At 42.3% G+C, this 23531-nt stretch overlaps 1 protein-coding gene and 1 long non-coding RNA gene across 2 annotated transcripts in view; one reads left to right on the top strand and one right to left on the bottom strand.

Annotated features, from left to right (window-relative positions):
• Positions 1–393: 393 nt before the first annotated feature.
• Positions 394–21236, bottom strand: LOC132687399 (uncharacterized). The gene is made up of 3 exons (XR_013552217.2): positions 20910–21236; positions 5195–5341; positions 394–1690 (listed from the first exon to the last, which is right to left on the bottom strand). It is a non-coding gene; the product is annotated as an uncharacterized LOC132687399 (long non-coding RNA).
• Positions 21237–21343: 107 nt separating this feature from the next.
• Positions 21344–23531, top strand: part of MAP2K6 (mitogen-activated protein kinase kinase 6) — a 121574-nt gene continuing 119386 nt past the window's right edge. The window contains exon 1 of the mRNA XM_060645564.3: positions 21344–21640. Within this exon, the coding sequence (XP_060501547.1) occupies positions 21625–21640 (16 nt within the window). The 5' untranslated portion in view covers positions 21344–21624. The remainder of the gene's footprint in view (positions 21641–23531) is intronic.

Below are 23531 nucleotides of genomic sequence, written 5' to 3' on the forward strand. Positions count from 1 at the left end.
TATTATGCTATGAAGCATGCTGCTAACGTAACTGGTCTGACTCTGGTTGATTCTCGACTGTAACCACACTCCAGTCCACTTGGTTGTAGCATTTGCTTTTAAAAAAAACCTGAGGGGACCCCGGTGGCTCAGTCGGTGAAGTGTCTGACTCTTGATTTCGGCTCAGGTCATGATCTCACAGTTTGTGAGATTGAGCACTGACAGCACAGAGCCTGCTTGGGACTGTCTCTCTCCTCTCTCTCTCTCTCTCTCTCTCTCTCTCTCTCTGCCCCTCCCCTGCTCATGCTCTGTCTCTGTCTCTCTCAAAATAAATAAATAAACTTGAAAAAATATTTGAATTAGCACTTTCAACTCATGACTTTATCATGGTAACAGGAATTAGTACTTATAAACCATAAAACTCAAAACATAAAATAGGCTTACAGAGTTTACTATGCATTTAACTTTAATATACGTTTAAATACAGTTATATGGAGTGACAAACAGTATGGTCCAGGATTTAATTCCAACCTTTCCCAGATTAAACTTCCGGCAGATGAGGGAAATGCTTTGAAAACGTGCTAATCTTCCTCTTCTCTCATGGTCCAGGCCCTGGGCCTGTGCTGTCTCCTTGTTTACACGGACCTATGACCGGTTTGTCATTGCTTGTTCCAGGAATGTGCATCTCAAATCACAGTTACTCAAAGTTCATAACACAGTCTTGATTGATGGTATTTGTTTTTTTTTGTACCGTGTTTCTGACTTTCTTAACAGGTTCATTGTGTTTTCATTTTTTTTAACATTTATTTATTTTTTTTTGAGAGGCAGAGAGAGACAGAGTGTGAGCTGGGGAGGGGCAGAGAGAGAGAGGGAGACGAAGAATCTGAAAGCAGGCTCCAGGCTCCCAGCTGTGGGCACAGAGCCCGATGTGGGGCTCGAACCCACGAACCGGGAGATCGTGACCTGAGCCGAAGTCGGACGCTCAACTGACTGAGCCCCCCAGGCGCCCCTAGGTTCAAGCTGTTTAGAAATGAGCTCCTCCACGCTGCCTGATGCAGGTGCCTTTGGCCTTTTGTGTGCTCATTCACCCAGACGGAAGGTGACATTGAGGAAGACTTCAGAGAGGTTGTTCCATTTCGGCTGAACCCTGACAGGTAGATCCTGCAATGGGGAGGGCATCCCAGGAGCAAGGAAAAGCCGCAGCGTGTTGAGAACACATTCCGTTCCGACCAGTCGAGTCAGTGAGAAAGGCGGTCTGGAGGAGAGTGGCAATAGATAAATCTGGGCGGGAAGCCAGCTTAGGCCGAGTCTCACATACCAGGCGAAAGAGTTAGAATTCCACACTCCAAGTGTAGGTGTCCAGGGTGAGGAACCACGGGCACACGCAGTGGCTTTATTTTGTCATTCACGCTATATTTGCAATGCAGCAGCCAGGCAGATAATGGGCTGTGACAGGGTGGCAAGAAGGAGAATCTTAAGTATTCTTTCTTCACACCCTGCATTTCCTCCTCAACACGCTGCGGTCCCCTTGTGCTCTACCAACCCCTTCACTTCCTCTATTCCGGCTCCCTGCATGTCTCCCTTTATCGCAAGCATCTCTCTCAACTGTGCTTATGTATTTACATGCCTGTGTCCTCTACTAGATTGTAAGCTTCTTGAAGGCAGGGACAGTATTGCACTCACTTTGTAGGCTCAGTATTTAGCCCGATGCCTAGAAGAAAGTAAGCATTCAATAAATTCCCTATTGCACTCATTCAGTATTTACATTTTTTTTTTTTTAACGTGTGTTCATTTTTTTTGAGAGACAGAGACAGAGCGCCAGTGGGGTCGGGGCAGAGGGGGAGGGAGGCACAGAATCCGGAGCAGGCTCCAGGCTCCCAGCTGTCAGCACAGAGCCCAACGCGGGGCTCGAACCCACGAACCGGGAGATCATGACCTGAGCCAAAGTCGGACGCTCAGCCGACTGAGCCACCCAGGGGCACCACATTCATTCAGCATTTAATGACTGCCTGCTAGGTGTTTCCCAGGAAAACTGCTCAAGACGCTGAGCGTGGCACAGTAAATACAACAGAGAAAAATCTCTGTCCGCATGGAGTCTGCCTACTCATTCTGAGGGTCCCACGACAGATTAGGAAGCGAGTAAATAAACGGGTGACAATTTAGTGTGTCAGATAACGATAAGAGCTGTGGAAAAAAAATCAAGCACGGGAGATGAATGGAAGGGGTGATTTTAAGTAGGGTGATCAGAGAAGGCTTTGCCATGACGCTGATATTAGAATACAAACTTGCCAAACGAGGGAGCAGCTGGGGGGCAGGCAGGGACGTCTAGAGCGGGGGGAGCAGGAGGTGATCGGGCAGAAGGAACTGACAGAGGAAAGCCCTGAGACGGGGCCTGCCAGGTGTCTAAGGACTAGCAGAGGCCAGTACAGCCGGACTTCGGCTTCTACGCTGAGCGGATTGGGAAGCCACTGAAGGACTTTGAACACAGGAGTGACACGGGCCGACTTCTAATCAGACATGACAGCTTTGGCAGCTGTGCTGAGAACAGCCCGAAATGGGGCACACGTGAAGGGGACAGGTGAGGACCGGTGTGGCATTGGGGACGTGGACAGAGGTGCTAGACGTGGCACAGTTTGAAAGTGTTTTTTTTTTTTAGTTTATTTATTTTGAGTGAGAGAGAGAGAGAGAGAGAGTGCGTGCAGGGGAGGGGCAGATAGGGCAGGTGAGAAGAATCCCAAGCAGGTTCCACGCTGTTAGTGCAGAGCCTGATGTGGGCTCGACCCCGTGAACCGCGAGATCGTGACCGGAGCCCAAATCGAGAGTCAGACACTTAAGCGACTGAGCCCCCCAGGCGTGCCTGAAGGTGGTTTTATTTAACTGGGCCTGCTGGGGGTTGACCGGAGGAATCAGGGAATGAGAGGGGCTAAGAGCGTCCTCAGTTTTGGCGTGGGCGACTGGAAACACGGGGTTGCAATTTACTGAGATGTGTTGGGGGACCATTTAACTCCCTGTCAAATTATGACCCTTTTGAGAGTGAAAGCGTTGCCCTACAGTTGGGAAAATGTGTGGACTGGGACTGTCTTGGAGAATCTGTTTACCCTGGAGTCGTGGCTCTCAGTCATGGGTGGTTTTGCCCCCAAGGCAACATTTGGGCCGTGTCTGAAGACCTTTTTGGTTGTGAGAACGAGGGGGGTTGCTACTACGGCCCAGTGGGTAGAGGCCAGGGATGCAAAGGACAGCGCCTCTCGAGAAAGAATGATCTGGTCCAAAATGTTAACAGTGCCAAGGCTGATAAATCGTGCCCTAGAGATAGGGAAGAGAACAAGAAGGCCAGGTTGCTGACATAAAGAGAGATAAAGATCAATGTAATCAAAGAGATATGTTATGAAGATGCTTCTTCATTCGTTCATCATTTCTATCCAGCCATTTACTCAAAACAGCATATACCTCTGAGCACAGAGGAATATTTAGAAATCACACAATTAAAAGCATCTACAGGCCTAATTAGCCTTACGACCAGGGTTTTACTGGGACCCTCACCCACCCACTCCTCGGCTATCCTTTCTTTGACCAAAGGCTTGGTTCAGCTACATCACTGGTGCTGATGGCTTCTTGGATTTCCAAAGCATATATGAGAAAAGGAAGTTCGAATGCAATTTTAAGAAGATGATGGCCACGATCGCCACCCGTCTAAAGATGGCTAGCTGTATGTGATTTTATAAGCAAAGTTCTTCCTATTCACAACAGACAGGTGAACCTCTCAGAAAGAGCAAGATTATCAAGTGAGATATCTGAACTCATTCTTCTCCCCAGTCCATCTTTTCTCCAAGGCAGAATGAATGAATGAATGAATGAATGAATGAATGAAAACACTATTAAAATGAGTAACAGAACTCAAGGGGTTGACTGCCAGATCTCTGTAGCCATCCTTTCCCCTTTTCATCTGTGTGGACCATTTCTGAAATTATAACTAAGCCTCCTACTAGCCAACCTAAAAGCATTCTTGTAGTCCCAATTTAGGTTCTTATAGTTTAGTCATTGAATGAGGAGGGGTCGTGTGACTCCTGTATGTGGATATATCTGAACGAGCATGTTGGTTTCCGAGCAGCTAAAACCTGAGAGTGAACATCCCAACTCTTTTTTAAAATTATTTTTAAAGTTTACTTTTTTATTTTGAGAGAGACAGAGAGCACGAGCAGGGGAGGGGCAGAGGGAGAAGGAGAGAGAGAATCCCAAGCAACCTCTGCACTGTCAGGGTGGAGCCTGATGTGGGGCTCGAAGTCATGAACCGTGAGATCATGACCTGAGCTGAAACCAAGAGTCCGACGCTCAACCTACTGAGCAACCCAGGTGCCCCAACAGTCCAACTCTTAAGCTAATAAAGCAAATTAAAACTTTCAAACTGGCCCTAATTTTCCACATTCAGGTCTAAGAGACCAGGGTTTGTGAACTCAGACCCTTTCCTGTCTTGATTTTCTTCTATGATCTTAGAATGGGGACCCGGGCTTTAGCAAAATGGGCAAAGCATGCTTTTCTGTCTGTGTCTAAATACTAAGAGGGTGCACAAAGGTTTTTCTTTCAGTAGACATTCTATTAAGGCTTAGTTTTGTGCTATCCCCAGGCACAAGAGGGCATTTACAGCTATTACACAACTTGAAACTGGGTAAGGGTAGAGTGTATACACATTCAGAACTCTGCCCTGTTTGTGGAATGTGAAGAAACAAGTTTAAGCAGGACTGTGCCCCCAAAGATGGGGAAATTTCAGGGGAAGTGCAGGGAGAGAGTAATCAGCCGATCTTTGTGCCCTGTTCATTCCGATTAGGTTTCATGAACGGGGAGAAAAGCTGCAAAGGGTCTGTGCCTCTTGCAGTCCATGGATTTCCACTGTGGATTATTTGTCAGGTAGCTATGAAGGGTTTGAGCACGGACGCTATCCCTACCTCTGCTGTGAGGGAAATAGTTCTCTGGCAAAGCACCGTTGGTGCAATTAGAAAACAAACGAAACCATGATAGTCAACGCTCAAGGAGCAATCAGATGAGCAAAGATACAGGGCTACTTCCGAACCCTGGGATCCCCTCTGGTGGGATATCGTGTGCACAAATGCCTGCCATGGTCACGGGGGGGCATCACGGGAGGAGGGTCCGGACGGGAGGCATTTCTACTCTCAGCCCTGCACATCTCCCCAAAGTAAAGGAAAACCAGCAAAATGGCTACCTGTTGCCAAAGGGATTAATCTATTGTCTTCACCCGACCTTTTCCTCACTTGTATTTGAAGGTAACAGGTGGTTCATTTCAGTCACACAGAGGTCCGGTCGGATCCTGAAACCTAGATAGAGGATCAGCAGCAGATCAATCGGATATCTGTTTTCCCAACAATAAAAGATACTCGTGTTCAGAAGCTGATGGCTAAGGCCTTTCGGCCCTCCATCGTTCACAACACTCACTGACACTTAACTACTTGTCGATGCTTGTTAAGAGCTGCCTGCATTTACCTTCTGAATCTCGGAATAAAAAATATCCACCGTGGGCATAATTTCTGAGACTCAACATGGAGACTCTGTAAATCTAGCAGACTTCGTTATCTAAATGTAACAACATGAAAAAATATATATGTATATTTTTTGCATTTGTAAAATTCAAGGGGTGCTCATAACCTTCAGGGAAATTGGTCTTTGTTCTTGGAGTATCACAAGTACATTGCATAAATTGCCTGTGCCAATGAATACAGAAATAGAACTTAAAGAGTGTGCACATATATAGCATCTTGAAAAATGATTTCATATTCCTTGTTATTCTGCTTCCAAAGCATTCTACCAAATTGATTGAGGAGATAACTGGAATATCATCTACCACAGTTCAGCTCTTCATCCCCCTTATGACTTATTTTTAAAATGCTGTTTTTAAGACACAAGGCTCGGTTCATTTTTTGGGAAGGTACACGGATAGATATTCGCTTAGGCTCTTGTTACGGAAACTTTGTTGTTTTTTTTTCTTTGAAGGCATCTCGGTCACTGTGAACATGAAATCTAAAATAATGCCTTATTTTCTTCACAATAAGCGAAGAACCCCACACCAGCATTGATCGTAAATTCTTAACATAATTCATCCAGATAAATTAAAGTTAAAAGGTTAAATGCATACATCTTTAGTCAGGCCAAAAACTTAGCTGCAGAATCCATAATAAAATTGTGGCACTAAAATTGTGGAAAGGAAGCAATAGAACATACTACCTGTAGGCTGGCTTTTTAATTTTTCTCAACACTTATTAAAACTCAATATAATCCTATCTATCCTTTTGAAGCCCTGCAGATTCTTACTGGATGACTTTTCGTGTCTGGACTTCTCTTAACATTGCTAAAGGAAGAATATTTTTTTTAATGTATGTTTTTAAACTCATGATGGAAAGTAAGTCTTTCAGATAAAAAAATTCGTAAACTTTTGTTTTCTGGTTCTTTTCCTTTACCCCTGCCTGGTTCCAAACAGTTCATGCAGATCCTTTTGATAAGTATTAAACAAATTATTTCAAACATAGCAATTAATGAATTAATTTCTTTAATAAATTAAATTTAAAATGCATTTCTTTAATAATAAATATTTCATAAGAATTACTTCTTTTTAAAATTATTATTATTATATTATTATTTTGTTGAGAGAAAGACAGAGCGAGCAGGGGAGGGGCAGAGGGAGAGGGAGAGAGAGAATCCAAAGCAGGCTCCGTGCCCAGTGCAGAGCCCCACGTGGGGCTTGATCTCAGCACTGTGAGATCATGACCTGAGTCAAAGTCAAGAGTCAGACGCTTAACTGACTAGGCCACCCAGGTGTCCCAGAATTGTTCCATTTTAAAATAATAATAACAATAATAATAATAATAGGGGCGCCTGGGTGGCTCAGCCCATTAAGCATCCAACTTCAGCTCAGGTCATGATCTCACGGTCCATGAGTTCGAGCCCTGCATCAGGCTCTGTGCTGACAGCTCATAGCCTGGAGCCTGCTTTGGATGCTGTGTCTCCCTCTCTCTCTGCCCCTCCCGTGCTCATGCTCTGTCTCTGTCTCAAAAATAAATTTAAAAAAAAAAATAATAAATAAATAAAATAAAATACCTCCAATACATGCTCCAACCCCTTCTTTATTTAATTATTAGGCAACGAGGCCCAGGGAAAATATTTTGATTTTTAAAATATTTCTAATATAAATTTTAAAACTGAGCTAATTTAGTTAATTAACAACTTGATTAGCAAAAAGGCAGCACCACCAGTAAAGGTTACAAGAAAAAAGTTCATGCAAAGACAGTGAATATCAGAATATAGAGATTAAATAAAAGGATTTAGAATATTAATGTCCTACGGCATGCAAATGATTGGAAAGAACCAAAATAATGTTATCAGTGTATTTCTCTAATAAGGAAAGCCATGTGATAAGAACTGGTCATTGTAGTCTTAGGATTCTTTCCACCTCTCATTAACTATACTATGCCCTCTGCTGTTTGCTTTGTTCATCAATGACATTATATGGCCAAAGGCCTACATAATTCATGCCTGGGCTCTTCAGTTGTCCTTAAAATCCACTCCACCCCTGTGGAATGGAATTATTTTCTCCATATGGCCTCCATTTCCTCTTAACAAGCATCCAACAGTGTTTTGATTTGCTGCAATAAAAAAATATTTCTTCTCCCTTTCCCTTCCATTAAACAAAGCATTTCTTTTCATTTATGTTGGCAGTAACATTTCTCTAATTTCAAAGCTTTCTTATTTCTCTTATCACTTGGTAAGACACATGTTCTTACGTCCCAATTCTCTTCCACTTCATATACAGTATCTCCATTCTCAAAGAAGGAGCCAATGCTGAGAAACTTAATAGCAACAAAGATAACCAAAAGCCTCAATACCTAATAGCCATTAGCACATCATGGACCAGACACTCTTCTTAGAGGCTAAAGTAGATTAGTTTATTTAATCTTCACGACGACCCCATGAGGTAGGTACTGCGTGGGGTAGTAAACTGAGGCATGGAGAAGTGATATTCAGCCCAATTCACAGAACTAGTCCAGACCCTTGAACAATATGGGGGTTAGGGGTACCAACCACCCCCCTCACCGATGAATGATATTTTTTTTTAATTAAAAAAAAATTATTAGGGTTTGAATTTTAATTCGGTGAAGTTAACCTACAGTGTTAAATTGGCTTCAGGTGTAAAATATAGTGACTCAACAATTTCATACATCTCCCAGTGCTCATCACAAGTGGACTCCTTAATCCCTATCACCTGTTTCACCTATTCGCCCACCCACCTCCCCTCTGGTAACCACCAGTTCGTTCTCTACAGTTAAGAGTCTATTTCTTGGTTTGCCTCTCTTTCTTCTTCCTTTGTTTATTTGTCTTGTTTCTTAAGTTCTACGTATGGGTGAAATCATGTGGTATTTGTCTTTGTCTGACTTATTTCACTTAGCATTATACTCTCTAGCTCCATCCATGTCATTGTAAATGGGAAGATTCCATTCTTTTTCATGGCTGAATAATATTCCATGGTGTATTCCAGTGCGTGTGTATACCACATCTTCTTTATCCATTCATCTATGGATGGACCCTTGGACTGCTTCCATTATTTTGCTATTTGGCTACTATAAATAATACTGCAATAAACATAGGGGCGAACATACCCTTTTGAATTAGTGTTTTGGTATTCTTGGGGTAAATAGCCAGACATGCGATTACTAGATTGCAGGGTAGTTCTATTTTTAAATTTTTGAAGAAGCTCCATAACTGTTTTCCACAGTGGCTGCACCAGTTTGCATTCCCTTCAACAGTGCTCGAGGGTTCCTTTTTCTCCACCTCTTCACCAACGCCTGTTTCTTGTGTTTTTGATTTTAGCCATTCTGACAGTTGTGACGTGATAGCTCATCGTAGTTTTGATTTGTAGTTCCCTGATGATGAGCGATGTTGAGCATCTTTTCATGTGTCTATCAGCCATCTGTATGTCTTCTTTGGAAAATGTCTGTTCATTTCTTCTGCCCATTAAAATTTTTTTAAAATGTTTACTTATTTTTGAGAGAGAGAGAGAGAGAGAGAGAGAGAGAGAGAGAGAGAGAGAGAAAGTGTGAGTGGGGGAGGGACAGAGAGAGTGAGGAAGACACAGAATCCAAAGCAGGCTCCAGGATCTGAGCTGTCGGCACAGAGCCCGACCCAGGGCTTGAACTCACGAACTGTTCGATCATGACCTGAGCTGAAGTCGGACGCTTACTGACTGAGCCACCCAAGAGCCCCTCTACTGCCCATTTTTAATTGGATTGTTTTTTGGGTGTTGAGTTGTATAAGTTCTTTCTAATTTGAGTGTAGTTGACATGCAATGTTATATTAGTTGCAGGGAAATCCATGAATAACTTTTGACTCCTCCAAAATGTAAGTAGTAATAACCTACTGCTCACTGGAAGCCTTACCGATAACATAAAGAGTCAATTCACACATATTCTGCGTGTTATGTTTATTATATACTGTATTCTTACAATAAAGTAGGTGAGAGAAAAGAAAATGTTGCTAAGAAAATCATAAGGAAAATACATTTACAGTACTGTACTGTATTTATTGAAAAAAAAATCCACAAACAAGTGGACCTGTGCAGTTCAGACCTGTGTTATTCAAGAGTCAACTGTAATTCGAAGAGCCCGGAGTCCAACCCAGCCAGGCAGTCTGGCTCCAGGGTCTGTGCTATAATCCTCTCACAATTATGGCCAACCTATATAGGTCTAGTGTAATCAAATTATACCTACGAACCACTAGAGACAACAGAGACTGCCTTGGTCATGGAAGCCACTGCTAGGGCTGTGTTAGTGTATCTGCTTCCATGGGATATTATATAGGAAAACAGCGTCTTCCAATGCTATGTTCTTGAGATTTGACACCTTACTATCTCTACCAGAGTCCTCTAGACATAAATGGGGGGGGGGGCAAAATTCGCATTTACTTGAATTTTTATTGCACCTAATGCTTCACAGTATTTACAGCCTCCATCACAATGAATGGTACCTCATCAGCTCAAGTGTCTTCAGTCCTCAACCATCAACTGTTGGGTTGAATAAAAAGAATGGGGATTATAAGTGTAGCAGAGATAACAGACACTTATCTACTCCTGTGCAGATGAGGCAGGGATGATCATGGTCTATGAAACAGGCCGGAAATTATCTCATTAGTTTCAAATTGATTACTTTGCTTTACGTATCAACTTAGTGTTTGAGGTATAAGTAGATTAAATACACTACAAATTATCTGACTCCCTTTTCTTTTTCTTTTTCTTTAGGTGTGACCATTTCCACTAATTCTCACAAAATATTTCCATATAATATCATTTTGAATTGGTCTGCCTTTTCCAACCTAGCCTGCTTTTAATAGAACACTTGACTTTAAGAAATATTCATCATGTTGGACTCTTCAATTAACATAAACTTGTTTTTATTTTTACATTTATTTATTTTTGAGAGACAGAGACAGAGCGTGAGTGGGGGAGGGGCAGAGAGAGAGGGAGACACAGAATCCGAAGCAGGCTCCAGGCTCTGAGCTGTCAGCACGGAACCCAATGCGGGGCTCGAACTCATGAACCGTGAGATCGTGACCTGAGCCGAAGTCAGACGCTTAACCGACTGAGCCACCCAGGTGCCCCAACATAAGCTTTTTAAAAATAGGTAGGATAGGTATTAATTTACTAATCCAAATTTCCTTCCTGAATTAAATGTGAATGGCTGAGAAAAAAAAAAAAACTCCAGCAGGAATCCTTAGAATCACTTTGTCATGTCACATCTGTTCATTCGTTACCAAAAGTGGGTTTGAGAGAGAACACGTGAACCATAATACGATGTACAAGGACTCTTGAAGAGCACCATGAGCCAATAAATTCCATATTTCAGAGTCACCCTTACCCTTGAAAAACAGTCCATGACTATTGGTTATGTAAAGACCTGAGGTCGAAATCATGAAACATCTTTCTAGAACACAGGCTTTATGTCTCTGAGTTGGGAGGTGCATTAGTATGTTGGCAGCATCCAAATAGGTATAATGTATTTTAACTATATTTTGGAAACCTTTGTTTCTCTGGTACTTCATTTTAAATATAACAGCAAATAGCTGGTGATGACCGTAGTCTCACCTTGGTGTTGCTCCCAAGTCAACATCCTATAAATCGGGTCACTTATACTTGTGACAGTGGGGGTTCTCAGTCTACAAACGGCAACAGTGCCTTTGGCTCACGAGACTAAAATCGGAATCGACTTAACCCCTCCAGTTACAAGAATAAATGGAGCACCTCACATTTGAGGTGTCTTTTTGTTCACATCCTGCGAATTATAATAATTTTTTATCCTAGCTTAGAAGACAGCGAGATGTCATAAATATATTGTGCTTCTTTTCTTGAATCTACCTATAATGTCAGGAGCATTTATTGTGAATGAAGTTTCCCAAACTTCAAACCCAGATGCATTTTGGTTTGCCAGCTCATTAACATGGGCTAAGAACTCACGTTACGATATACGTAAATCCTTAAATTTTTTTCTACATAGTGTATTTCAGACACCTGCTGTGAGAAGCTCTATTTTACACAAAATTAATGAGTCATTAAAAGTTAAGAGCCAAGCATTATATTTTTTCATAAGGCACTAGCTGGGTATATTAAAAAAAATCATCCAAATGTCTATTAAAAACCTGTAGAACGAGCTTCCTAAATCATGAATCGCATGGAAGTAAGATTAAGAAAATCATACCCAACATTTTCTACCATTTTCTTTGAGATATTCACCAGCATTCCAAAATTTACTCAGTGCCAGATGGCAGCATGCCCCACACTGTTTGATACATGTATTTCGATATTTATTTGGATTAAAACCAGAAACAACAGGATGAATATGGCCCTGTGAAATGGAAATCTCTGGGTGCCTTTCACAAACGGGCAGGTTTTTAGGTTCTCTTTATTTCCCGCCTCAATGTCAGTCAAGTAAGGCGGCTGGAAAGGAGCTCTAAAATCGACCTCCCAACAGTTCCAGGGGCGGTAGGTACGATCTAGTACATCTTGGCTGTTTCACTCCTTATATTGTAGGATTCAGAATCATGAAAAGGCATGGAGCATGTGGCTCATGTTATTTATTCCATCATAAAGAGGTTAACCTTAACCCTCTTTATGGTAGGACGCACAAGCTATAAAATACCATGAGGCGCTCATTATATTCTCACATAACTACTTTCTAATACTATACGATTACAAAATACTTACAAAACACTATTTGGTTATAAGATATACTAATTTGAAAAATATATAGAACCCACTGTGTTTACGAATTTGGCTCACACACAAAATGATCAGTCTACCATCTCAAAGGAGAGGAAATAAGGAAAATTAGCAGTATTTTCAACTTATCTCATATGTGCTGTTAATAACAAAGCATTTCCTTTGGACACTAATCCAAATGAAACAATTTAAGAAAACGCATGTTGACCATCTACAATTATTTCTACATCACTGTCTAGTTCAGAGAGCTTCTCAATAGTCTGTGGACTTTTGAACTTTTTCGGTAATTTGCATATATCGCTCCTCTACAATATTTCCCCGAATGTTTTATAGTTTTGTACAAAGTGCAGCAGATAAGTATGACCTGAATTATTCAGGTCTGTGACTAGAGCCCAGAAGCATCTATTAACATCAATGTAAACATATCAAGGAGTCTCGAAGGGCACAACACTTTGTCCTACATCAGTATTTCTAACTCATCCTCAAATAGTATTAGACTTACTGAATTGTCACAGTGCATTGACTAACGTACGGAGTGTAAAGGAGATACACAGCTTTACTGTGGACTTTATGAGTCCTGAGTTGAGCTTGTCCTGTGAACAACTAACATAAAACGAGGCAAAATGGTACCAGATGACTGTTAACCTGAAAAAGGTACAACTTCTAGGGCATTTACTAAAAGTTACCTAGCTTAAGATGAGACTGGGTAGCTAAAGTAAGGGACTAGGGATCAGAAGACAAGGTTGTACACCTGCACCCAGACTGTTTTAAATCCCATGTTTTTCCATCTTGTCCCAGTAAAGCAACAACGTGATTTGATGATGATAAACTGGGATGCCGGGATGACCCGCTTCAGCATCACTGTGAGGATAAAATGATATATGGTGGATGTGGAAAGAGCTTGTGAACCTTGAAATATTATAAAAATGTTACAAACATTACCCGCAGGATTTTAAGCTTCTCAGAACAGAGATCGTACTTTTTCCATTTTCTTTGCTTTTTTTTAAAAAAAAATGTTTATTGGGGCGCCTGGGTGGCTCAGTCGGTTAAGCGTCCGACTTCGGCTCAGGTCATGATCTCACGGTCCATGAGTTCAAGCCCCGTGTCAGGCTCTGTGCTGACTGCTCGGAGCCTGAGCCTGTTTCAGATTCTGTGTCTTCCTCTCTCTCTGACCCTCCCCCATTCATGCTCTGTCTCTCTCTGTCTCAAAAATAAATAAACGTTAAAAAAAATTAAAAAAAAATGTTTATTTATTTATTTTGAGAGAGAGAGAGAGAGAGAGAGAGAGAGAGAGAGAGACAGAACACACAAGCAGGGGAGGGGCAGAGAGAGGGAGGGAGAGAGAGAATCCCAGGCAGGCTCTGCACTAACAGTGGGGCTTGATTTCATGAACCATGAGATCATGACCTGAGCAGACACCATGAGTTGGAGGCTTAACTGACTGAGCCACCCAGGCGCCCCTACTTTTTCCATTTTCTTAACCCGCTGTGTTTGCCATAACTGTAAGTCTTAATGAAGGTCTATGACTTTTTAAAATGGATATAATAAACCAGGGTGCTCTTCTTTTCTTTCCTTCCCTTCCCTTCTCTTTTTTCTTTTCTTTTCTCTTTTCCTTTTTCTTTTTTCTTTCAGGTCCCTGGGATAAATACATTTGTGAGATGTCATGTTTTATAGCTGGCGTTGCCTGTATTTTAGATTTTGATTGTTCTTAATCCTCCTTTAGTACATAAACCTAGTATTTCAACATCTGGGATTGGAACATCCCGAGAGACACGTAGGAAAAGGAAAATAGACGGACAAGCAGAGATACTCAAGGAACACTGAGAGCTGATTTTTTTCTTATGGTACAAGATTCATGATTCTTATAGTAAATGCTCAATTTAATCAACCTATCAAGAAATATTTAGAACAGGCTTGCTATGTTATACAAGGACCTCCAGGGTATTCAAGGGTATTCCCAAGGACTTCCCAGTGTAATTGTGGAGTTAAGATTTTTGTATTAGGAACACTTCAAGTACACAGTGACTAAAAAATTGAATACCTTTGGAAATGCTTTACTTAGTACCAGGGGTTTATAGGAACATGCAGTCAAGACCAATTTGTAAAGCAGGGTCTGCATACTTATTAAGAACCAGAATGAAGAAGTATCGTAGGTCTTATAGGCCAGATAGTCTCTATTTCAACTCCGTTGTAGTTCAAAAGCAGCCACAGGCAATACATACCTGAATGGGCATAGTTGTGTTCCAATAAAGTTTTATTTACAAAAATAGCAGGCATGATCAATTTGGAGCAGGAAGCCATAATTTGACAACCTCCATTGTAAAGAAATTCTCCCAGCTCTCTATAATATAATAAACGTCCCATATGCGCCTTTCATGTCACTAGGGCATGCATCAGTCACCTTGGATCCTTTGTGATGTATTACCTTTGACAAGCGAAATGGTAGCTATGACAAGATTCTTCACTCCTTTAAGGCTGGAAATGATGCTGCAGTACAACCATGAAGTTCTGGAGGAATTCTCTCTGGAAGAAGTTGCAAAGTGAAATATCTGGGTATCTGGGGGGCCAAGGTGCGGTTCTTTCTGAATCACTATACATGCAAGTCAATAACTGATTAAATATGAAACTGACTAGGAGCGTTGCAACAAAGGAGTTCCAAATTTACGCGTAACTTGAACCTCACATATAGAGCGTAACCATTTATTTGGTTTCTGTAGAGCTCGGACTTGTTCAGGTTTTCCAAAGCCAAATGGGGCAGGACCAGAGATATTATGCATGCGTGTGTGTGTGTGTGTGTGTGTGTGTGTGTGTGTGTATAAAGATAATGAGATCGACTGATTTGATTATGATGGAAAGAAGAGAAAAAGTATACGCATATGTTGGATTAGACATGCTTCCGGTTTTCTCTCTTAACAGGATGTGAAATATTTTTTGCACCCTGTATTACATAATCTAATGATTCAAAGCGGTTCACTATTGGCCAGTGCTTTAACACACTCCCTGGAGTGCTGAGCATGCTTTTAGGGTTAATACTAGGCTGGAATTGTTTTTATTCTTATTTTCCTAGAACCAACATCCTTTGTCCATTTATGCTACTATTTCTGGCTAAGACTGAATACGGTTTTGGGGTGAGGCTGAAACGGCGTCACACGAGCTCTAGAATTCTCCTTGATTGTTAAGAAATACTGAACAGTCATGGTATGCTTTTTTTTTTTTTTTTTTTCTTTGAGAGAGAGAGGCAGAGGGAGAGGGAGAGGGAGAATCTCAAGCAGGCTCCATGCTCAGTGCACATCCCAAGATGAGGATCGATCCTTCGACTCTGAGATCATGACCTGAGCCAATATCAAGAGTTGGATGCCCCACCGACGGAGTCCCCAGGGGCCCGTGTACATTTTTTTATTCAGTGAGAATGCATTCATGAGGACTCTGGACAGTCTGTTGGCATTTCCATTAGATATGTCACACACCGTTATTTTAAAGGTTGTTGATAATAATGTGAAAATCTAGAATCTTAATAGGAGTCTTGAAGTAGTAGTCAAGCATTTTTTAGATATACATCATAATTAAATAAAAGTTGTTCTTCCTAGTGAATCCCTATGCTGGCATTTAACTCTTAAAAAAGAATGCTAAGATAAGCGAATCAATCCATTTTAGGTGAATGCATTCAGTATGTGATAAATCCATTCACGCTTCAGATAAACAAGTATTAACTGAGCACTTATTATGTGCATGACATATATTTGATCTGGGGCAACATGATGAAGATGAAACTGCCCCCCCCCAAGCTTAGAATAAGGGCCAAATACAGACAAGTAAGGTCTGTCCAAGGGAGAAGGTTAGGAACGCTCAGGGAACCAAAGATTTAGCAGAAGAGATAAGGTTTGTACTTAAGTAATATTACTGCAAGATGGTATTGGATTTATGGCCCACAGGAGCTAACAGGTGCTATCAGAATGTAAAGGAGAGGTGGGGTGGCTGGGTGGCTCAGTCGGTTAAGCGGCCGACTTCAGCTCAGGTCACGATCTCGCGGTCCGTGAGTTCGAGCCCCGCGTCGGGCTCTGTGCTGACAGCTCAGAGCCTGGAGCCTGTTTCAGATTCTGTGTCTCCCTCTCTCTGACCCTTCCCCGTTCATGCTCTGTCTCTCCCTGTCTCAAAAATAAATAAACATTAAAAAAAAAAATTAAAAAAATAAAAAAAGAATGTAAAGGAGAGGATGTTCTTTTTAAGTCAGAGGGATGTGATCAAGGACAACTTCCTAGAGGAGGTGACCTTGGACCCTGAATGAAGGGTAGACTTTAGAAAAATGAAGACTTTAGGTGGGGGCCAGAATAAGAATAATCCTGTTTTGGCCAGATTGCTTAGACAAAAGAATCGCAGAATATAAGGCTGAACAGGAACGGCCGCGCCATATTGGGGAGGGCACCCGAAGTCAGCTGAATCTACCTCAGGATTTCTAAAATTTCTACCATAATCATAATTCATTGCGACACATTGATGCAGTAAAAAGAAAATTTGTTCTTCAAGCTATTGTACAGTTGCTTGTGCAGAACATCATCCGGTTCCTTAAACTAATCTGCCACATGTTTCTCCCCAGTATGCGTCATTATCTATAATGTACCTATTTATCCTGTAATTTTCTAGAATTGAGGAAAGTAGATAGTGAGAGTTTAACTCTGACACCTTCTTTCCCATGTTTGACATCTAGTAGACACTGTTGAAAAACATTAATAAATGTCACATACACATGAGAATTGCTACCTGTAAGGCAATATCTCAAACTGTAATTTGAATATTTCTTATCTCATCTCTTAAGGGATATTGTCATGACAGTCATTGGTTGGCTTGTGGGCACAGAGGATCATGAACATTTAATTCCAATGTAAAAAAAAAAAAAAAGAATGTGTGACCACACTTCTCTTCCTTTAAATCTTTGGTGGTCTTAATCAGACACTGAACTGGGTTTACAGTCACGGGATATTAGAACTAGAATTTAGTCTGACTCTCTGTATGTTACTGGAACAAGAAGAGGTCCAGAAAGGTAAAGTGACTTGCCTTAGGAACCACAGCTACCTTTTTCTACATCCAGGACTAGAACCCACATCTCTTAGATTCTGGTGTTTTCCTCACATCAGAAGTTACTCTCACCAAATCTCATTAACTTTATTTATTTTTTTAATTTTGTTTTTTTACATTTATTTATTTTTGAGAAACAGAGTGAGACAAAGCGTGAGCGGGGGAGGGGCAGAGACGGAAGGACACACAGAATCTGAAGCAGGCTCCAGGCTCTGAGCAAGCGGTCAGCACAGAGCCTGATGCAGGGCTCGAACCCACGAACTGTGAGATCATGACCTGAGCTGAAGTTGGACGCTCAACCGACTGAGCCACCCAGGCGCCCCAAATCTCATTAACTTTAAATTAGCTTAAAAATAGAACGTCAGTAACTTCTCAAGGTGTTAACCATGCAACAGCGTTTCTCAAACTCAGCCCTAACTGATGTTTGGACTGGATAATTCTCGGTTGCGAGAGGTTTCCTGTGCTTTGTAGTAGGACTACCAGCATCCCTGATCTCTACCCACTAGATGCCACCCTCAACCCCTGGTTGTAACAACCAAAAATGTCTCTCCAGGCATTGCCCAATGTCTCTGGGCTGTGGGGAGATGGTGGGGGTGGGGGCAAAATCACCTCCGGTTGAGACACCCTATCCCCACCACTTTCTCCACCCTGCGTATTCTTCTAGAATAATTCTTTCAGAGCCAGTTTGACTCAGCCTAGGGGCATCCTTCCAAGAATCACACCTCTGGCCTGACAGCATTTGGCTTTTCCCAGGTGTTCCAGTACCCCCCCCCCCCCCCCGCAGGTGTTATTATCCTTGGAATCTGGTTATTCCAGGCTGTCCATGATGACAAGTCCTTCTCCAATTTATTGCATTCATTATTTGAGTATGCCTTTGAGTGCCTATTATATGCTAGATACACGGCACTGGGAATGCAGAGATAAGTCACTGATCATTGGGAGTTCAGGCTCCTGGAGGAGACAAGATGTACATGAACACCTGTCAGCCCCGTGATGAGGATCAGGAAAGGGGTGTGTACTTGTAGCTACAGAATTAGCGAATGCACCTCCTTCACGCTGAGGGCAGTCATCGGGTGATGGGTCACAGAAGGGACCCAAAGGAAATGCCAGCTAAGCTGATTTTTCAAGCTAGGTCGCGCATGGAAAAAAGGCTTTCCAGGCAGAGGGATCAGTGTCTCTAAAGAAAGGACAGACGAACCCGGCTTCTGACTATAGCATCAACATGGGGGGGGTGGGGGGGGAAATGAAGCCGGAAGGTAAGCAGGGGACAGGTCTCAAGGAGCCAATTATACCACGTCAAGGAGGTTGCCGTTGTCTTGATGGTAACTAGAAGCTGGGGGAGAACGCAACACATTTGCTATTTTAGAAACATTGGAAGTAGAGACCACCTCAAGATAAACAGCTAATGCACTAATAAACGAACAACGTGCCAGATTTTGCTTTCACTTCCTCATGCCGCCATGAGAGGGATTCCCTTCCCAGGAGCACTGCCACAGACCGGCGAAAAGAGGAAAGGCCCACGCCTGTACAGATGTACCACGTCTTCCGCCACCCAGGACTATGGGCAGAGGAAAGCTTTGACCACCCAGGCAAGAAGAACTTTTCCTTCTGGAATCGAAGCCTTCAAAGACAGGCTGAGTTCCCCACGGAAATTCAAAATGTATGTTTCCCCAGAAAGAAAAAAAAAATGATACACTTTGCTATTTTAAAAAATTAATTAGTTTTTATTTATTTATTTCTAAGTAAAGTCAGTTATTTATTTCTGAAGTGAAGTCCAATGTAGGGCTTGAACTCACCACCCCAAGATCAAGAGCCGCATGATCTACCAACTGAGCCAGCCAGCCGCCCCCGTTTTGGTATTTTTAAACATGTGGCTCAGCCAGTTTATGGGCCGCTCTCTGTCCAGTAGCTGTCCCAGGGCCTGGCACATGGCAGGTACTCCATTCATGATTGCAAAGGTGAACTGGATGCATCGAAATGGATCTGCACACTCACATGCCTCTTGGTTACAGGAGACGTAGGAGGCAAAAATGCCAGTGCCACGCGGTGCCCAAATTATGTGTGCAAGGAAGAGAGGAAGGGAGAGGAAGGATTCGCCTAGAAGGACAATGAATGATAGTGAGCTAGCAAGTCCCTGAATCTGCTGTTGCTCATGGGACAGAAGATCCCTTTGTCTTAGGGACAGGAGCTAATAGGAACATGAAGTGACCTGGACGAATTCTCAATAATGTCAGGACAGGAAATCAACTTAGGGAAACTAATGTTCGTTGCATCACCTATTGCGTATTTTAAGAGTTGATTTGCTGGCTTGTAGCTTAAACATGGTGGCCTTCTCTCTGATTCATCCATTACTCAGAAGGCCCTGGCTTCCTAGAATTCCGAACACAGCTGCAATAGTTTTCATTAGCACTCATCAAATCTAGCTGAATCCTCTCTCAGAGTACCCTTGTTTATTTCCCACTACTGATCCGGCCTATCTCTAGACTCTCCCAGTTTCAACCCGACAGCGATTGCGGAGCGCAAATTTACCTTCTTAAAACAATGCTTTCATTCAGTTACGCCCCTGTTTAAAACCCTTTCACAGCCTCCCAAGCATCTGTCAGATAAAGTCCAAACCTCTAGGCCTGCCTTTACCATCCAGGACGGTCCTCACCTGTAAACTCTGTCCACCTCCATTTTTGTATCCAGTCAACCTCTGGATTGAGAGCAACTTGTTTTGCGAAGTGTTTGCCAGATGAGCAAACATTTCTAATAAATTGTAACTGAAAAACAAGCAGTGTCTTGCGATAGCGGCAGTAAGCGAGGCTGGATGTCACGTGATCACAACTGAGCCAATGGTTCTTGAAATTCGCTTTGACATACAAGCGCTTTGGATTACAAGCACGTTTCTAAAACGAATTACGTTGGCAAACCAAGGTTTTATGGTACGAGGCAACGTAGTATCCTTAGTGTCTCCTGAATAGGCTGTCATCCTCTCTTTATTGCCTGTGGTTCACACCTCAGCAGCCTTAACTCCTCAACTTCTCCCTCTCTGTGTTGAAAGCACACTTCTGAGTCTGGTCTACTCCGGGAAGTAGATGCCCGGGCTCATTTCAGCCCATGTGCCCTCCCCTCAGTTCCCTTCTTTGCATGGAATCATTCTGTGCATCTCTGGCTTCCTTGGGAGAGGGGTGGCTCTACCAAGTTGATGCCCACCCCCTAGCCATGAGCAATACAGGACAAAGGGATGACCCAAGGCCCCAGAGAGGTGCCTGGCCCATCCCAGGAGCTCAACAGATACTTGTTAATTTTGTTGAATAAATTCAGGATATCTGGTTTGGTTAATTTTAGACTACCACCCACTTTCTCGGGTAGACCGGGGACTTTCCTCCTCCACCAGGTGAGAAAAAGCATCTAAACATTTTAACTTTGATAAAGTCAGTTGTGACACATAAAAGGCAGAACTTCCTCTTTAACCCTTCAAGAAATGAGAACTATCCCCTCCCATTCCCGCCCACCCCCACTGATTTTCAGGTTCCTTGAAAGTAACTGACCTGGATCATTTCTTAATACAACTTTTATATTTTCTCTGCAGTTGCAAAGGTAATCTTACCTCTAGCCGGCCAAATCACCAACCAATTCTCCATGCGAGAAAAATGTTTAAAAAATGGAGGTGTGGGGGGTAAAACGTCTACAGGCAGGGACATTACAACAGGTGCTGCCCTGCAAACACAAAACACCCAAGCCGACCTTCTCAGCGAGCCAAATGCTTTTCAGCTAACCTAATGTTCTTCAATTATTGCTTCAGAGGCTTTTCGGTAACAAAAATGCTCCTTCGCCTTGGCCCTGCCGTTTTGGGCCCATCCTTTACTACCGACAGCGTGTCTGACTTGTTTATCTGGGCGCACCCAGTCATCTCGCTCGGCGACCCAAGAGACCACGTTTCCTTAAATCAGAGCCCCGTGGACTCTGCTCGGAACTACATTACCCAGCGGCCCCCGCGCCCTTCGCAGGAAGGACGTCTGCGCACTAAGATACTCAGTTCCAAGTTTGGAGCTTTTAGCTGCCAGCCCTGGCCCATCATGTAGCTGCAGCACAGCCTTCCCTAACGTTGCAACTGGGGGAAAAATCACTTTCCAGTCTGTTTTGCAAGGTGTGCATTTCCATCTTGATTCCCTGAAAGTCCATCTGCTGCATCGGTCAAGAGAAACTCCACTTGCATGAAGATTGCACGCCTGCAGCTTGCATCTTTGTTGCAAAACTAGCTACAGAAGAGAAGCAAGGCAAAGTCTTTTGTGCTCCCCTCCCCCATCAAAGGAAAGGGGAAAATGTCTCAGTCGAAAGGTAAGAGCCTATTTGCATTACTTGCAAAAATGCAAAGGGTTGTGCATGCATTTATGAATGCATGGATGCAATTTTCGCCTGGCGATTGCATTTTTAAGTTTGAGGTTTTCCACAGCTCAGTTGCATTTCCTGTTTAGTATGTGTCTTTTTTTTGCAGACACAGAGAGTTCCTGTAAGGCAGGGCTTGCAGTTCAGCTGTGCATTGACGTTATTTGCATTCTTCTGCTAGGATTACTGAGCTCTTTTTGCCTTTTGCACAGTCAGGAGAGATAGAGCAGGTTGGTAGCGTCTAAATGTGCAGTGCTTTATATAATTGTAAAATTCTTTAGTATGCACGCACATTGTAAGTAATTTTATGTGCAACAGGAATACAAACTTTTAAAAAGTCTGTAGGTGAAGATGAAAGGTAAAAGTTGAGTTAAACTAGTAGGAAATTAATGTAATCTTATATTCCTTTGGGAATAAACCGTTGCGGTGCCAGTTTTTACCTAAATTTCCATTGATACCGCTTTGAACATTAAGCAACTTTTGATTTTTAAAGGAAGTAAAGGTGAAGTGTGAATGATAGCATGTTACCAAAAAAAAAACCAACAACCCAGACAAGAAGGTCTTTCTCTTCTGAGATTTTGCACCGTGCACCAACTGCTTATTGGCTCGCAGTATTTAGAAGCAGCAGTGAGGACATACATGTTTTATGTCTCCCCATTTGAGAGATGCTTTGCATCTCAGGGGAAAATATGGGGAGAAAAACTGTACTTGTAAGCATTACACCAACGTGGGGGGACTGCGCCGTTTCACTGAAAATCAATGAAATCTTTTGAGTGTGTACCTGCATCTATTTAGTCAGCTATAAAAGGTCAGAAATTCAGGGTTATGGTGGTTTTAAATTTTTTTTTCTTTTTCTTAATTTTTTTTTTAATGCAGTTGTATTTTGCAGGCTTAATGTTATATTGGGGAGGGGATTAAAAAAAATTCCTGACATGGCATCAGAGAGCCGAGAGGGTGCTGGCAGGTGCCACTAGGACCCTAAGTCACTTGTTTCAGAGCAAATCTTTCTTCACCGTAGAGAAAGCATATGCCATATGAGAATGTATGGGAGGAGGAGGTGAGTTAGGTACAGGTGAGTGAGGCTACCACGGACACCACATGCATGGGGAAGACCTGGTGAAATTAAAGTGTCTTGTGAGCTTTCTGCCATGTTTTTGGAGTTGTTGAACCGCCTTTTAATTCTACCTGATGGGAATCCTACATCTCAGACCAAGAAGGAAGTGATCTATGTTCATAAGAGTTCGAAGTAGGGCTGTGTTTTCCTTGACCATTAGGGGAGAGTGGGAATCTGGAAAGCTCAGAGTGCTGAAGAACCTAGGATTTGGCATTATGAAGGACAGAGGTTCCTTAATAGAAGGAAAACCTACAATCTCCTGAGCAGAGAAATAACAGCTTAGAATGGGCATGCCATGCTTTGATGTACTAAGGAGCTGGCATCTAGTTACTTTGTATGTGGTATATACTCATTCATTCAGTTCAGTTAATGTATGTATAAATGTGTGTGTGTGTGTGTGTGTGTGTGTGTGTGTGTGTGTGTGTATTCACGTATGTGTATGTAATATATAAATATATATATATATATATATATATCTATGTATTACACAGTATTTGGAGGCATACAAAAATATTTAAAATGTACTTGTTTCCTTCAAGGAACTTACCATTTAGAAAGCATGTATGCAAATCATGATACTACAAGATAATTGCATAGATAGTGAAAAGAAATGGCCCAGTTGGAGTTTAGAGATGGCAGTGATCTCTTTGGGAGATAGGAAGATTTCATGAAGAAGACGGCATTATGGTGATCTTATCTTTGGACCTTAGGGTCCAAAGTAAATCAGTT

The sequence above is a fragment of the Panthera onca genome, chromosome E1 (assembly GCF_046562875.1).
Source record: "Panthera onca isolate mPanOnc1 chromosome E1, mPanOnc1 haplotype 2, whole genome shotgun sequence".
In the NCBI taxonomy this organism is placed as follows: Eukaryota; Metazoa; Chordata; class Mammalia; order Carnivora; family Felidae; genus Panthera; species Panthera onca.